Consider the following 17252-nt stretch of genomic DNA (forward strand, 5'->3'; position numbering starts at 1 on the left):
GCTGGACTGTTCTCATCTCTTTGATGATATGATTTCCGGCCGAAACCACAGGGTGAAATTCACTGTGAATGGGATAGACTACACCATTCCATACTTTCTTGCAGATGGGATCTACCCTCAATGGTCAACTCTTATCACTACATTGCACAGTCCCGTTCTTCCCCACCATAAGTTGTTTTCCGCTAGACAGGAGGGATACAGGAAGGATGTGGAGAGGGCGTTCGGAATTTTAAAAGCCCGGTGGCAGATTATAAAACGACCTGCTCGTTATTGGCGTCCGATTGAGCTTGGGTATATCATGAAGGCGTGCATAATATTGCACAATATGATCGTGGAGGATGAGCGCCCTGAGGATGACGGTAGGGATGACCCAATAGACCCAGAAGCGAGCACTAGAAGGGCAGAAGCTGAATACGAAGGTGTAGAACCATGTCCGACCGGTGCCGCTCCATCATCATTACCTGAGATGAATGTTCGTCGGAATTTGCTTAGGGACCGAAATGTCAACGAATCCCTAAAAACTAATTTGATTGAGCACATCTGGATCCGAGAGGGGAACCCACCACTTGCCCCAACATATTGACGACCTGGATCATGGTTCGTCAATATTGTTCTCATTATGATTGTTGTTGTTGTTTTTTCTTTAAATCATCGTATTGTTCTTGTTTTTTTTTCCTTTTTAGTGATCATGTTGTACTTGTTTTTCCTTTAAATCATCGTGTTGTTTTTCTTGTTTGTGGTTGTTGAAGTCCCGATGTTGTAAGGCTTATGTTGTCTAATTTATGAAATTTTCTTATTTTAAATATATTCAATATTGACCTTATTTTAAAGATCTCATTAAAATAAGATCACTAGAATCATTTTTATTATACTTTAAATTTAAAATTATCAATTAAATATCACTTAATCAATATTAGGCATATTTTAAATATGTATAAAACACTGTGACCCAAAATGGGTCACAGCACCATAAATGGGAGAATTGGGTCACAGCACTATTTGTGACCCAAAATGGGTTTTGGGTCACAAAAAATGGCTTTACCATAGTGGAAGGCCTAATAGACCAGTTTGGCTTAAGTTTTGGAACTCTGAGAATGAGAAATCAATTTCATTCTCATGTTTGGTAAATACATGGAAAAGGAAATCATTTTCTGGTCTTAGGGAATCTGATGCCTTTATTGGAGGAAAATAAAACCCTTGCTGGAGCATGGGTTTTGTTTTTCCCCCTTTTGAAAAAGCATTTATTGCTTATTTTGTGAACAAAACTAACACTGATATTAATTAGAAAAAATATTACTTTTGTTTAATAAATAAGAGTATAATTGAAAAACTAGAACAATTTTATTTTCTATTCCTGCACAAACTAAATAAGAGAATGAAAATGAAAAGAAAATTATTGGTTTATTTTCCTTACATTACCAAACAGAAGAATAGAAATCTTACATTCCCTTTCCTTGGAAAAGGCATAGAACTTCAATTTGACGAACTAAACGGTCCCTATATATGGTAATCTTGGTTTTGACTATTTCATGTATACTGTGGCCATTGAAAGGGATCAAAGTTACTTTAGTACAGTTTAAACAAATCCATCAAAAGACCAGGCCAGTCCAGTCGTACACTCGTACCTCAATGAACTTTTAAGCAGACAGCAGATATCACCAACAACGCCACCCACTAGTCCACTGAAGTCACCATTGAAACACCCAAAGGTAAGTTACAGTTTCTGAATCCATTTGATTTTCGAAAACTTTTTTCCCTAAAGGTATTTGATAATTAACTCTCTATTATGTCTTATGGGTGGTTGAGGTTCTAAGATTAGATTGGTACGTGATGAGGTAAAAGTGATTTTGAGGATGGGTTTCTGGAATTGGATCCGTGGTGCTGCCAATACACAAGTGATGGGTTGAGTTCAGATTTCTGGGTTGGGTTTGATAGAGTTTGATATATAAATATAACCTGTTCAGTTGTTTTTTAATGGTTTGGTTTTTCTTTTGTTATTTGACCTGTTTGCTTTGCTTTGGTCTTTACCATGCCTTAAGATTAACTTGTAGCAAACACCTTGTCAGCATGCTACTTAGTGCCCCAAACAATTTATTGTCATTTAATCACTGCTAAGTGTAAGTTCAAGTCCTGCTAAAAATTATTTCAATAAACCTCCATGCCTGAAATAGTTTTGGCTTTTCATTTTTCCATCCTATGCTGAAATTTAGTATTATTTTCATCATTGTTTATATGTTCATTCTAATCTATTCGATTATGTGAAAACTCGCACGGAATTCTCTTTGGTTTAGTTAAATTTCTTGTACTTGTGCTGTGGAAGTCCAATTTTATTTCTTCCGATTTTAGATACTGTTGGAATTTTAAAATAAGATATTTGGTTGGACTCTCACCCTGTACCCTGGTGTTGTTTGTGTGATGATGGATGCAGAGCAGAAATGACAGAGTTTTGTCAAATGTCGGAAGATATGGTATTGCAAATCCTGTCAAGGTTGCCTCCCAAATCTCTTATGCGATTCAAATGTGTCCGTAAATCATGGAACACTCTCATCAATAGCCCAAGCTTTGTGGCCAAACACCTCTCCAATTCCATGGACAATAAACTATCATCCTCTACTTGTATCCTTCTCAAGCGTTGGCAAACTTTAAGGGGCACGGACACTAGGGAGGACAAAGATTTACGGTCCTGGCTTTATCTTTGCAATGATAATGATGATGATCAACATAACCTTCAGTGCCTTGTTGAGGACCTAAATATTTCCCCTTCCATGGATCCAAACCTCAAGTCTCTACACATTATAGGTCATTGCCATGGGATAATTTGTCTAACTGCTTATCGTGAGGATGCTTTTCTATGCCATCCAGCAATCGGGGAATTCAAGATTCTTCCCAAGTCGTGTCTTCTTCTACCTTATTCGTTACCTTATTTGGAAGAAGAAGAAGAAGATCGATTGGAAACGAGTACTCAAGTTATGGGATTTGGCTATGATCCCAAATCTAAAGATTACAAGGTCGTTAGAATTGTAAGGACTTATGAGGGGGGGTGATTTACTTTCTGACACCACAGAGGTATGTAATATGGGTACTGATTCTTGGAGAGAGATTAAGATTGATGTACCAAGTTTACCCTGTTTATCTTATTCTCTTCAGATGTATTTCAAGGGAATTTATTATTGGACGGCACATGTGATAACGGAAAATTACACATCTATGGAAGTCATCCTTTCATTTGATATGGGTGATGAGGTATTTCACAATATAGCACTTCCAGATTGTACCCCTCTAAGGTATTACAGCCTTGCGGTGTGGAATGACTCCCTTGCTTATTTTTCCTTTGAAGCAAAAAGTGGGGTTTTTGATAATTGTGAAGTATGGGTGATGGATGACTTTGTTGGAGTGAAGGGTTCGTGGACAAAACAGTTAACCATTAGACCCTTAGTGGGCATTGAGATGCCATTGGCATTTTGGAAGAGTGACGAGCTTCTTATGGTTGCAACTGATGGAACTGTTGTCTCCTATAATGTTAGTACGGAAACCCTCAAGTATCTTCCTTTTCTTCCTATTCATGGTGAGCGTAGATTTTTTCAAGCTATTGTTTATGTGAATAGCATTGTTCCAGTCAAGCAAGGCAACACGCTGGAGGGCATATATAATTCTTGAACTATAATTTCTCACTCTTTATCAAAGCTTTGATAAAATTTGTATCAATGGGATGGAACTTTGTCAAAACCAGAATTCTTCTTATCCAGATAAAAGGAATACTGGTAGCCTAGATATTATAATTCTCCTATTGTCTTACATTTTTGTGGGTAAGAATGTTTACTTACTTTTGACTTTCAATCTCGTATTATTATTGTTATTTGTAAGTTGGTTTTTTAGTGGGGAAATTGGCATGATGATGGTGATTGGACATGTTATATTAATTCAGAATTTTTGTTCTGTTTTATTTTGGAATTAGTAAACCTTTTTGAATTAATTTGATTCCACTCTTTTGCATTCCTTGTGTTCATTTTCCGAGATGCTTTAGCTTCGAAATAAATCCGGTATATGTACTGGTACAAAGAAGTAGATTAGCATGGGATAGTGTTGAAGAAGCTAAACCTTCCATGTTATTCGTTTGCTAATGGGCACTCTAAGTCAAATAAATAGCCAAACCGATAGTATGCTGTTTCATAAAATAAAAAATAAAAATAAAAAAAGACATTATTAGTTGAAAGATTATGTAATTTTTGAGGAAAAATCAAACTGAATTATTAGAAATATAAAATTGAAATTGGTACTACACTACTATACACTACCAAACAATACATGTGCCATTGGTAACCATTTTATGAAAGGAATACAATGAATACAAAAGAGTAGCCAAAATTGATACTATTCCTTTACTTGATTAGTTTTATGAAAGAGTAGCCACTCAATTTTATGAAAGAACGTTAAATCTTCTCTTTGGAAAAGTTTTATATATACATGCTAGGCATGCCACAAAATATTTATGATTGCATTTAGGAAAAGTCTTTTAGCAAGGAGAAGAGTAAGTTTGAGAAAAATCCAACATATGCTCCAAAAGAAGATTATTGGGGGTGTGTTAGGTGGTGTCTCAATTTTTCTGCTTCAGTCAATTTCTTTCAATATTTACATGCATGTCACTCTGTACTAATCTTAATTAAGTGAGAAAATTAATGAGCACAAAATGGCAAGTAGGTTAGCTAATGCACCATTAAGTTGTCATGAATGATAAATCACTATATATAGTGGTGAAAACACAACATAGAACACATGCAAGTGATATATCAATTGACAGTTTGAATTAGTATTACTATTTCTATTTCTTCATTCTAGCCACACTACAAGAAAAACTCTATTGGGCGACAATTTTTAATCGCCTAAACAAACTTTGGGCGATGGATTTTCACATTCATCGCCTAAAACAGTAGAAGTTTGAGCAAGTGTACTTTCGTTGCCAAAAGAGACTTTGGGAGAAGAAGAGTGTTTGAGGATGTCTGAGAGGGGAAGAGATTGAGAGAGATGAAGCTCTAGGATAGTTTAGACTCTAGGTCTGATTGTTTTTGTGTTTGATTTTGCGGGGCTTTGCTCGTCTCTGTGAATGCCTCTTAAATAGACGAAGAGCTGCAAAAGAACTGCTGAGCTTCTCAGTGAGAGTTGATTAAGAACAGGAGCTGAGGATCGCTTTTGATGAATATTTTATGTTATGCACCATTCAGAGAAGAAAGAAGGAATCCGAAGTCAGAAGAAAAGGGGATTCCGAGGACTCGCCGGGCCGCCGAGCTCCCAGATAAACCCACAGAGAGCTCGGCAGCGCCACCGAGCGCTCGCCAGGCCACCTCGGTCGCTTGCCAAATACTTCTGATCGCTCGCTAGAGCCTTCCTCGTCTTTGATTGGCTGGTTTCACGCGTTTTCTGTTGTCCAACATTTTCATTTCTCATCTTTCGGCTGCAATAAGTGGTTTATGTTAGCCATGACGTCACTGCCAATCGATCAAAAAAGAAATTGGGTTTCTTCTTCTGTATGGTTACTCGAGTACCCCTCGAGTACAACTCAAGGGGGCCTTGAGTAAAATGGCTGAAACACATCTCCTCAATTTTCACAATTCCATTTAACGACATATGCGAAATTCGGGTGTAAACAGCCACAAAACGAATTTGTCGCCTAATGTTACACACCAAAAGGGTTTTTGCGCCATACTTTGAGTGACAAATATGTATATTCGTCGCTTCATCATACTTTGGGCGACAACAAACAAAATTCGTAGCCTAAGGTTACTTTGAGCGACGTATATATTTCATCGCTGAAAGGGACTTTATGCAACGAAATGTAATATTCGTCTCCTAATAATACTTTAGGCAACAATTATGACATTTGTCGCCAAAGATTACTTTGCGCGACGTACATATATTGTCGCTGAAATGAACATTACACGACGAAATATACTACTCGTCGCTTAAAGGTATTTTAGGCGACGAACATGAATATTCGTCGTGCAAGTCTCTAAGTCAAGTTTTTTGTGTGCATTTTTATGTATGTAGCATACAATGCAATCATAATCTCCAACGATCCGAACCGTTCATTTTTTAATTTTCGACTCAAAGATCATCTCTGCAAAAATCAGCCCAATCGGAGATGTAGAAGTTATGTAACGGTGGTCGAAGTAATAAACGATTGTGATTTTTCTAATTATAATCGAACGGGTAGATGAATTCCGATTGAGCCAATTTTTGGCAAGGATGATATTTGAGTTTGAACATAGAAAATAGACGGCTCCAATAATTGAAATCACATTGTGGTTTTCACAATTATTGAAACAACAAGGGTTTAACGAAAAAGTTAATAGAATTTTACTCTTCAAGTGTATCCATATATAAAAGCTCACATCTCAATTGTGTTTTTAACGATCCGAACCGTTCATTTTTTAGTTCCTCACTTAAAGATCCTCCCTCCAAAAAATTAGGTCCATTGTAGATGTAGAAGTAAGGTATCGGAGCTCGAACGTATGAACGATCATGATTTTTCTAATTATAATCGAACGGGTAAATTAATTCTGATTGGGCCAATTTTTTGTAAGGATGATCTTTGAGTATGAATATAGAAAATGAATAGCTACGATCATTGAAATCACTTTGTGGTCCTCACAATTATTGAAACAACAAAGGTTCAATGAAAAAGTTAATAGAATTATACTCGTCAAGTGTATTTGTATATAGAAGTTCATATCCCGATCGTGTTTTTAATGATCCGAACCGTTCATTTTTGAGTTCCCACTCAAATATTCTCCGTATGAACGATCATGGTTTTTAAAATGATAATTGAACGGGTAGTTGAATTCCGAATGTGCCGATTTTTTGCAAGAATGATTTTTGAGTATGAACGTAGAAAATCAGAGGCTTCAATCATTGAATCCACGTTGTAGTCTTAAAAATTATTAAAAAAACAAGGGTTCAACGAAAAAGTTAATAGAATTAAACTTTTCAAGTGTATTTATATATAAAAGCTCACATCCTGATCGTGTTTTTAACTATCCGAACCGTTCATTTTTCAGTTTCCACTGAAAGATCCTCCTTCTAAAAAATTAGGTCAATCGGAAATGTAGAAGTTAGGTATCGGAGCACGAACGGATAGACGATCGTGGTTTTTCTAATTATAAAGTCTTTTGGCGACAAATGTTTGATTTGGGCGACAAAATGGGCTGTCACCTAAAGTGTGAAAACTTTGGCGGGGGAAAATGGCCCCCTAATGTTGTTCCTTTTGAGTGACGAAGAACATTCGTCGCCCAAAAAATTCTTTAGGCGACATTAATATATTTGTCGCTTAAAGAATGCTTTGGGTGATGAATGTGCTTAATTCTTTGCCTAAAGAATGCTCGGGATTTTTAATCTCCTTTCTATTTTCTGGTGTTTTGTGTGATTAGCTCTCAAACTCTCTCATCTCTCATCTCTCTGAACTCTCTCAATCTCCCGTCCACCCAGCTCTTCCCATCCTCGCCGTCGACGCCCTTCCTAGCTCCATTTCTCCCTTATCTCTGCAGTGTCGACATATGATAAGTTGACTGACAAAATGTTTACCTTGCGTGCAGCAATCATGTAGACAATCAATGATTTCCCAACTTATGAGAATATTATAATTAAAACTGAAACTGCAATTGATATTTTAACTAAAATTGAAACTGAAACTGCAAACTACAACTACGAACTAAAATTGAAACTATGAATTGAAAAATCGATTTCAATGCTATCAACTACAAATCTGAAACTGAAACTGCGAACTGAAAATGAAACTTCAAACTACAAATACGAACTAAAATTGAAACTATGAATTGAAAAATCGATTTCAATGCTATCAACTACAAATCTGAAACTGAAACTGCGAACTGAAAATGAAACTTCAAACTACAAATACGAACTAAAATTGAAACTGCAAACTGAAAAATCGATTTCAATGCAATCAACTATAGATCTGAAACTGAAACCGCGAACTAAAACTGTGAACTGAAATTGAAACTGCAAACTACAACTACGAACTAAATTGAAACTGCGAATTGAAAAATCGATTTCAATACAATCAACTACAGATCTGAGCTCAAAATAAAGGCAAATATGATTCTGCAATCAAAATCAAATAAACTATAAAATTGAAAACGAAAGTTGCTATGAAACCAAAAGGACGACCATAGTCTCTGACACATTTACAGGCAAAGCATTATTTCACAAAGAGAGAGAGAGAGAGAGAGAGAGAGAGAGAGAGAGAGAGAGAGACTTAGTTTCTGGTTTGGTTTTTTCTTCTTCCTGCTTCTGCTGCTTCTTTTTTTCTCTCTATCGACTCTCGGTCTCTCTGTATGTAAATTGAAACTCTACTCAAAAGATACTCAACAAACTAATATTAATGCTTCAATCCATTAATATATTCAACATTCTTTATTATTAAATTATTAAATATTGTATGGTTGAAGTTAAAGGCAGCCAATAAATTTTCCACCCAGAGATAACAAGGCAAAATGACACGTAAAAGGATTGGACATGAATGGTATGACCATATGCTATGTGACAAATACTTATAAAAGTCTCCTTATTGTTAAATTTGAACAATAGGAGTAATAGTAGTTAAATAAAATGTTTGTCATATATGCTATATTAATTAATTCTTAAAAAGATAAAACTTTGGAAGATGAACTGAAATTCGTCTCCCAAAAATATGGGCATTTTTATCACATTTTAAAATTAGTGTCCAAATTCAGACACACCCCAAATTGGACCAAAAATATATTTTTTCCGTTTTTTTTTTATCCTTCCTCCCTCTCTCGCGCAGACCCCCTTCCCTCTCCTTCCCGACCCCAACCCCGATCGCCGCCCACTCTCTCTCTCTCTGCCTCCCTGCCTCACTCTCTCTCCCCGCCCGTCTCCTCTCTCTCTCTACCACCAGCGCCACCGAAACCTCCCTTCCCCAACCCCAGCCCCGAAACCCAACCCACCCAGCGAAACCCAACCCCTCATTCTCTCTCTGCCTCACTCGCTCACCCCGCCCCCACAAAAATCACCATAGAAGCACCCAAAGACAAGTTACAGTTTCTGAATCCATTTGATTTCGATAACTTTTTTCCTTAAAGGTATTTGATTATTAACTCTCTATTATATCTTATGGTAGGTTGAGGTTCTGAGCTTAGATTGGTACGTGGTGAGGTGAAAGTGATATTCGTTTATTTTAGATTTTCTGGGTTCTGGGTTAAGATTTTTGTGATTTTGAGGATGGGTTTCTGGAATTGGATCCGTGGTGCTGCCAATACACAAGTGATGGGTTGAGTTCAGATTGCTGGGTTGGGTTTGATAGAGTTTGATATATAAATATACCCTGTTCAGTTGTTTTTTAATGGTTTGGTTTTTCTTTTGTTATTTGACCTGTTTGCTTTGCTTTGGTCTTTACCATGCCTTAAGATTAACTAGTAGTAAACACCTTGTCAGCATGCTACTTAGTGCCCCAAACAATTTATTGTCATTTAATCACTGCTAAGTGTAAGTTCAAGTCCTGCTAAAAATTATTTCAATAAACCTCCATGCCTGAAATAGTTTTGGCTTTTCATTTTTCCATCCTATGCTGAAATTTAGTATTATTTTCATCATTGTTTATATATTCATTCTAATCTATTCGATTATGTGAAAACTCGCACGGAATTCTCTTTGGTTTAGTTAAATTTCTTGTACTTGTGCTGTGGAAGTCCAATTTTATTTCTTCCGATTTTAGATACTGTTGGAATTTTAAAATAAGATATTTGGTTGGACTCTCACCCTGTACCCTGGTGTTGTTTTCTCTATGTGTGTGTGATGATGCATGCAGAGCAGAAATGACAGAGTTTTGTCAAATGTCGGAAGATATGGTAGTGCAAATCCTGTCAAGGTTGCCTCCCAAATCTCTTATGCGATTCAAATGTGTCCGTAAATCATGGAACACTCTCTTCAATAGCCCAAGCTTTGTGGCCAAACACCTCTCCAATTCCATGGACAATAAACTATCATCCTCTACTTGTATCCTTCTCAAGCGTTGGCAAACTTTAAGGGGCACGGACACTAGGGAGGACAAAGATTTACGGTCCTGGCTTTATCTTTGCAATGATAATGATGATGATCAACATAACCTTCAGTGCCTTGTTGAGGACCTAAATATTTCCCCTTCTATGGATCCAAACCTCAAGTCTCTACACATTATAGGTCATTGCCATGGGATAATTTGTCTAACTGCTTATCGTGAGGATGCTTTTCTATGCAATCCAGCAATCGGGGAATTCAAGATTCTTCCCAAGTCGTGTCTTCTTCTACCTTATTCGGTACCTTATTTGGAAGAAGAAGAAGAAGATCGATTGGAGACAAGTACTCAAGTTATGGGATTTGGCTATGATCCCAAATCTAAAGATTACAAGGTCGTTAGAATTGTAAGGACTTATGAGGGGGGCGATTTACTTCCTGACACCACAGAGGTATATACTATGGGTACTGATTCTTGGAGAGAGATCAAGATTGATGTACCAAGTTTACCCTGGTTATCTTATTCTCTTCAGATGTATTTCAAGGGAATTTATTATTGGACGGCACATGTGATAACAGAAAATATCACATCTGTGGAAGTCATCCTTTCGTTTGATATGGGTGATGAGGTATTTCACAATGTATCACTTCCAGATTGTACCCCTCTAAGGTATGACAGCCTTGCGGTGTGGAATGACTCCCTTGCTTATTTTTCCTTTGAAGCAAAAAGTGGGGTTTTTGATAATTGTGAAGTATGGGTGATGGATGACTTTGTTGGAGTGAAGGGTTCGTGGACAAAACAGTTAACCATTAGACCCTTAGTGGGCATTGAGATGCCATTGGCATTTTGGAAGAGTGACGAGCTTCTTATGGTTGCAACTAATGGAACTGTTGTCTCGTATAATGTTAGTACGGAAACCCTCAAGTATCTTCCTTTTCTTCCTATTCATGGTGAGCGTAGATTTTTTCAAGCTATTGTTTATGTGAATAGCATTGTTCCAGTCAAGCAAGGCAACACGCTGGAGGGCATATATAATTCTTGAACTATAATTTCTCACTCTTTATCAAAGCTTTGATAAAATTTGTATCAATGGGATGGAACTTTGTCAAAACCAGAATTCTTCTTATCCAGATAAAAGGATTACTGGTAGCCTAGATATTATAATTCTCCTGTTGTCTTACATTTTTGTGGGTAAGAATGTTTACTTACTTTTGACTTTCAATCTCGTATTATTATTGTTATTTGTAAGTTGGTTTTGTAGTGGGGAAATTGGCATGATGATGGTGATTGGACTTGTGATATTAATTCAGAATTTTTGTTCTGTTTTATTTTGGAATTAGTAAACCTTTTTGTATTAATTTGATGCTACTCTTTTGCATTCCTTGTGTTCATTTTCCGAGATGCTTTAGCTTCGAAATAAATCCGGGATATGTACCGGTACAAAGAAGTAGATTAGCATGGGATAGTGTTGAAGAAGCTAAACCTTCCATGTTATTAGTTTGCTAATGGGCACTCTAAGTCAAATAAATAGCCAAACCGATAATATGTTGTTTCATAAAATAAAAAATAAGAATAAAAAAAAAAACATTATTAGTTGAAAGATTATGTATTTTTTGAGGAAAAATCAAACTGAATTATTAGAAATATAAAATTGAAATTGGTACTATACCACTATACACTACCAAACAATACATGTGCCATTGGTAACCATTTTATGAAAGGAATACAAGGAATACAAAAGAGTAGCCAAAATTGATACTATTCCTTTACTTGATTAGTTTTATGAAAGAGTAGCCACTCAATTTTATGAAAGAATGTTAAATCTTTTCTTTGGAAAAGTTTTATATATACGTGCTAGGCATGCCAAAAAATATTTTTGATTGCATATAGGCAAGGAGTAAAATTTCGTTTTTTAGGAGTATGAAAATTTTAACACCATAACAAATTAATTTCGAAAAATTTCGCCTAAATGTCGGAGAAATTTTCCGAAATCCTTGAAATTTCGGCGAAATTTTCGATGTAGAGACCGGAGAGAAAGAGGGGTGGCAGAGACCAGAGGGAGAGGGGAGGCAGAGCACCGTCGCAGGAGGGAGAGAAGAGATCAGAGAGGGAGCTGCAGAGGCGCGCCGTCGTCAGAGGGAGAGGGAAGAAAAGATTAGGGAGGAGGGAGAGGGAAGAGAGAGATTATGAAGGGAGGAGAAAAAAAAAAAAAAGGAAGGCCACTAGCCACTTGAACTGGAAGAAGACGAAGACCACTAGGGAAAAAAGTGGAAAAGGAGAGAAAAGAAAGGAAAAGGAAAAAAAGAAAAGAAAAGGAAAGAAAAAAAAAAGAAGAGAAAAAGAAAAAAAAAAAGAAAAAAAAGAAAAGAAAAGGAAAGAAAAAAAAAGAAGAGAAAAGAAAAAAAAAAAAAAAAAAAGGAAAGAATCTTTTTTTTTTAAAGATAGATTGAGATTTGGTGTCTTTAGGCAATTGGAAAGAAAAAAAAGGTTTGAGATTTTATTTGGGGTTTGATTTGGTCATTTTAGTGTTTCGTTTAATTGTAAACATAAATTATGAAAAAGAAATTTATCTCCTTACCATGAAGTTTCATTTTCTTAATGTTTGGTTTTCCAATTACGATAATTTGTAAAATTGAAATTTTAGATAAACTGTCGTCGCCGCTGCTGTCATTGGATTGGTTCTATTTTAACCCAATTCGACTTAATTTAACTATCGAAGACCATTTTCAAGTCCCTTTAAGTAAGCTTGCTACTTTCCGTTGCCACATTGGTGATTTATTCGTGTAATTTTATTATGTAATTATTAATTAGTGAAGTATTTTTTTAACAGTATTATCTCCGGCGCGCATTATATTCATCGCATATTACATGAAATCAACTATATTATTTGATTTCTTCAATGTTTTTTATCAATGTAGTAGATAATATGTTAAATAAACATATGGTCAAGTTTCATTCAAAATTTCCATATTTTGATAGCAATTTTCGTCATTTTTGTCCAATTTTATTGAAATCGAAATTTTAAACGAAATTTCCGCGAAAATTTCCATCAAAAGTTTCCTCGAAACCAAAATTTTACTTCTTGCATATAGGAAAAGTCTTTTAGCAAGGAGAAGAGTAATGTTGAGAAAAATCCAACATATGCTCCAAAAGAAGATTAGTGGGGGTGTGTTAGGTGTCTCAATTTTTTTGTTTCAGTCAATTTCTTTTAATATTTACATGCATGTCACTGTGTACTAATCTTAATTAAGTGAGAAAATTAATGAGCACAAAATGGCTGGTAGGTTAGCTAATGCACCATTAAGTTGTCATGAATGATAAATCACTATATATAGTGGTGAAAACACAGCAAAGAACACATGCAAGTGATATATCAATTGACAGTTTGAATCAGTATTACTATTTTTATTTCTTCATTCTAGCCACACTACAAGAAAAACTTTTTTGGGCGACAATTTTTAATCGCCTAAACAAACTTTGGGCGATGGATTTCCACATTCATCGCCTAAAACAGTAGAAGTTTGAGCAAGTGTACTTTCGTTGCCAAAAAAGACTTTGGGAGAGGAAGAGTGTTTGAGGATGCCTGAGAGGGGAAGAGATTGAGAGAGATGAAGCTCTAGGATAGTTTAGACTCTGGGTCTGATTGTTTTTGTGTTTGATTTTGCAGGGCTTTGCTCGTCTTTGTGAATGCCTCTTAAATAGGCGAAGAGTTGCTAAAGAACTGCTGAGCTTCTCGGTGAGAGTTGATGAAGAACAGGAGCTGAGGATCGCTTTTGATGAATATTTTATGTTATGCACCAATCAGAGAAGAAAGAAGGAATTCGAAGTCAGAAGAATAGGGGATGCCGAGGAGTCGCCGGGCCGCCGAGCTCCCAGATAAACCCACAAAGCGCTCGGCAGCGCCACCGCGCGCTCGCCAGGCCACCTAGGTCGCTTGCCAAATGCTTCTGATCGCTCGCTAGAGCCTAGCTTCCTCGTCTTTGATTGGCTGGTTTCACGCGTTTTCTGCTCTCCAACATCATCATTTCTCATCTTTCGGCTGCAATAAGTGGTTTATGTTAGCCATGACGTCACTGCCAATCGATCAGAAATGAAATTGGGTTTCTTCTTCTGTATGGTTACTCGAGCACCCCTCGAGTACAACTCAAGGGGGCCTTGAGTAAAATGACTGAAACACATCTCCTCAACTTTCACAATTCCATTTAACGACATATGCGAAATTCGGGTGTAAACAGCGACAAAACGAATTTGTCGCCTAATGTTACACACCGAAAGGGTTTTTGCGCCATACTTTGAGCGAAAAATATGTATATTCATCGCTTCATCATACTTTGGGCGACAACAAACAAAATTCGTAGGCTAAGGTTACTTTGAGCGATGTATTTATTTCATCGCTGAAAGGGACTTTATGCGACGAAATGTAATATTCGTCTCCTAATAATACTTTAGGCAACAATTATGACATTTGTCACCTAAGATTACTTTGCGCGACGTACATATATCGTCGCTGAAATGAACATTACACGACGAAATATACTACTCGTCACTTAAAGGTACTTTGGGCGACGAACATGAATATTCATCGTCCAAGTCTCTAAGTCAGTTGTTTGTGTGCATTTTTATGTTTGTAGCATACAATGCAATCATATCTCCAACGATCCGAACCGTTTATTTTTTAATTCTTGACTCGAAGATCGTCTCTGCAAAAATCAGCCTAATCAGAGATGTAAAAGTTATGTAACGGTGGTCGAAGTAATGAACGATTGTGGTTTTTCTAATTATAATCGAACGTGTAGATGAATTCCGATTGAGCCAATTTTCGGCAAGGATGATATTTGAGTATGAACATAGAAAATAGACGGCTCCGATAATTGAAATCACATTGTGGTTTTCACAATTATTGAAACAAAAGGGTTCAACGAAAAAGTTAATAGAATTATACTCTTCAAGTGTATTTTTATATAAAAGCTCACATCCCAATTGTGTTTTTAACGATCGGAATCGTTCATTTTTTAGTTCCTCAGTTAAAGATCCTCCCTCCAAAAAATTAGGTCAATTGGAGATGTGGAAGTAAGGTATCGGAGCTCGAACGTATGAACGATCATGGTTTTTATAATTATAATCGAACGGGTAGATTAATTCTGATTGGGCCAATTTTTTTTAAGGATGATCTTTGAGTATGAATATAGAAAATGAATGGCTACGATCATTGAAATCACGTTGTGGTCCTCACAATTAGTGAAACAACAAAGGTTCAACGAAAAAGTTAATACAATTATACTCGTCAAGTGTATTTGTATATAGAAGTTCATATCCCGATCGTGTTTTTAATGATCCGAACCGTTCATTTTTGAGTTCCCACTCAAAGATTCTCCCTCCAAAAAATTAGGTGAATCGGAGATGTAGAAGTTAGGTATCAGAGATTGAACGTATGAACGATCATGGTTTTTTAAATGATAATTGAACGGGTAGTTGAATTCCGAATGGGCTGATTTTTTGCAAGGATGATCTTTGAGTATGAACATAGAAAATAAGAAGCTTTGGTCATTGAATCCACGTTGTAGTATTCACAATTATTGAAAAAACAAGGGTTCAACGAAAAAGTTAATAGAATTAAACTCTTCAAGTGTATTTATATATAAAAGCTCACATCCCGATCGTGTTTTTAACTATCCGAACCGTTCATTTTTCAGTTTCCCACTGAAAGATCCTCTTTCCAAAAAATTAGGTTAATCGAAAATGTAGAAGTTAGGTATCGGAGCTCGAACGGATAGACGATCGTGGTTTTTCTAATTATAAAACCTTTAAGCGACAAATGTTTGATTTGGGCGACGAAATGGGCCGTCACCTAAAGTGTGAAAACTTTGGTGGGGGAAAATGGCCCCCTAATTTTGTTCATTTTGAGCGACGAAGCACATTGGTCGCCCAAAAAATTCTTTAGGCGACATTAATATATTCGTCACTTAAAGAATGCTTTGGGCGATGAATGTGCTTCTTTGCCTAAAGAATGTGCGGGATTTTTAATCCCCTTTCTCTTTTCTGGTGTTTTGTGTGATTAGCTGTCAAACTCTCTCATCTCTCATTTCTCTAAACTCTCTCAATCTCCCGTTCACCCAGCTCTTCCCATCCTCGCCGTCGACGCCCTACCTAGCTCCCTTTCTCCCTTATCTCTGCAGTGTCGACATATGATAAGTTGACTGACAAAATGTTTACCTTGCGTGCAACAGTCTTGTGGACAATCAATGATTTCCCAGCTTATGAGAATAGTATAATTTCATAAATGAAATTATAATTAAAACTGAAACTGCAATTGAGATTTTAACTAAAATTGAAACTGAAACTGTGAACTGAAACTGCAAACTACAACTACGAACTAAAATTGAAACTGCGAATTGAAAAATAGATTTCAATGCAATCAACTACAGATCTGAAACTGAAATTGCGAACTGAAAATGAAACTTCAAACTACAAATACGAACTAAAATTGAAACTGCAAACTAAAAAATCGATTTCAATGCAATCAACTATAGATCTGAAATTGAAACCACGAACTAAAATTGTGAACTGAAACTGAAACTGCAAACTGCAACTACGAACTGAAATTGAAACTGCGAACTGAAAAATCGATTTCAATGCAATCAACTACAGATTTGAGCTAAAAAAAAAAGGCAAATATGGATCTCCGATCAAAATCAAATAAACTATGAAATTGAAAACGAAAGTTGCTATGAAACCAAAAGGACGACCAAAGTCTCTGACACATCTACAGGCAGAGCATTATTTCACAAAGAGAGAGAGAGAGAGAGAGAGAGAGAGAAAGAGAGAGAAAGAGAGAGAGTGAGAGAGAGACTTAGTTTCTGGTTTGATATTTTCTTCTTCTTGTTTCTGCTGCTTTTTTTCTCTCTACCGACTCTCAATCTCTCTGTGTGTAAATTGAAACTCTACTCAAAAGGTACTCGACAAGCTAATATTAACGCTTCAATCCATTAATTCAATATTCTTTATTATTAAATTATTAAATATTGTATGGTTAAAGTTAAAGGCAGCCAATAAATTTTCCACCCAGAGATAACAAGGCAAAATGACACGTAAAAGGATTGGACATGAATGGTAAGACCATCTGCTATGTGACTAATACTTATAAAAGTCTATTTATTGTTAAATTTGAACAATAGGAGTAGTAGTAGTTAAATAAAATGTTTGACATGTATTCTATATTAATTAATTC

At 36.2% G+C, this 17252-nt stretch overlaps 1 protein-coding gene and 1 pseudogene across 1 annotated transcript; both read left to right on the top strand.

Annotated features, from left to right (window-relative positions):
- Positions 1–1659: 1659 nt before the first annotated feature.
- On the top strand, positions 1660–3693 carry LOC147282837 (F-box/kelch-repeat protein At3g06240-like; annotated as a pseudogene).
- A 5247-nt stretch (positions 3694–8940) lies between these two features.
- On the top strand, positions 8941–11318 carry LOC147282838 (F-box/kelch-repeat protein At3g06240-like). Its single transcript, XM_086248717.1, has 2 exons — positions 8941–9113; positions 9839–11318. The coding sequence occupies exon 2, from the start codon at positions 9846–9848 to the stop codon at positions 11064–11066; it is 1221 nt and encodes a 406-aa protein (XP_086104843.1). The 5' UTR covers positions 8941–9113; positions 9839–9845; the 3' UTR covers positions 11067–11318.
- Positions 11319–17252: the final 5934 nt, after the last annotated feature.

This window comes from Dryas octopetala, chromosome 6 (assembly GCF_963921425.1).
Source record: "Dryas octopetala chromosome 6, drDryOcto1.1, whole genome shotgun sequence".
Classification (NCBI taxonomy): Eukaryota; Viridiplantae; Streptophyta; class Magnoliopsida; order Rosales; family Rosaceae; genus Dryas; species Dryas octopetala.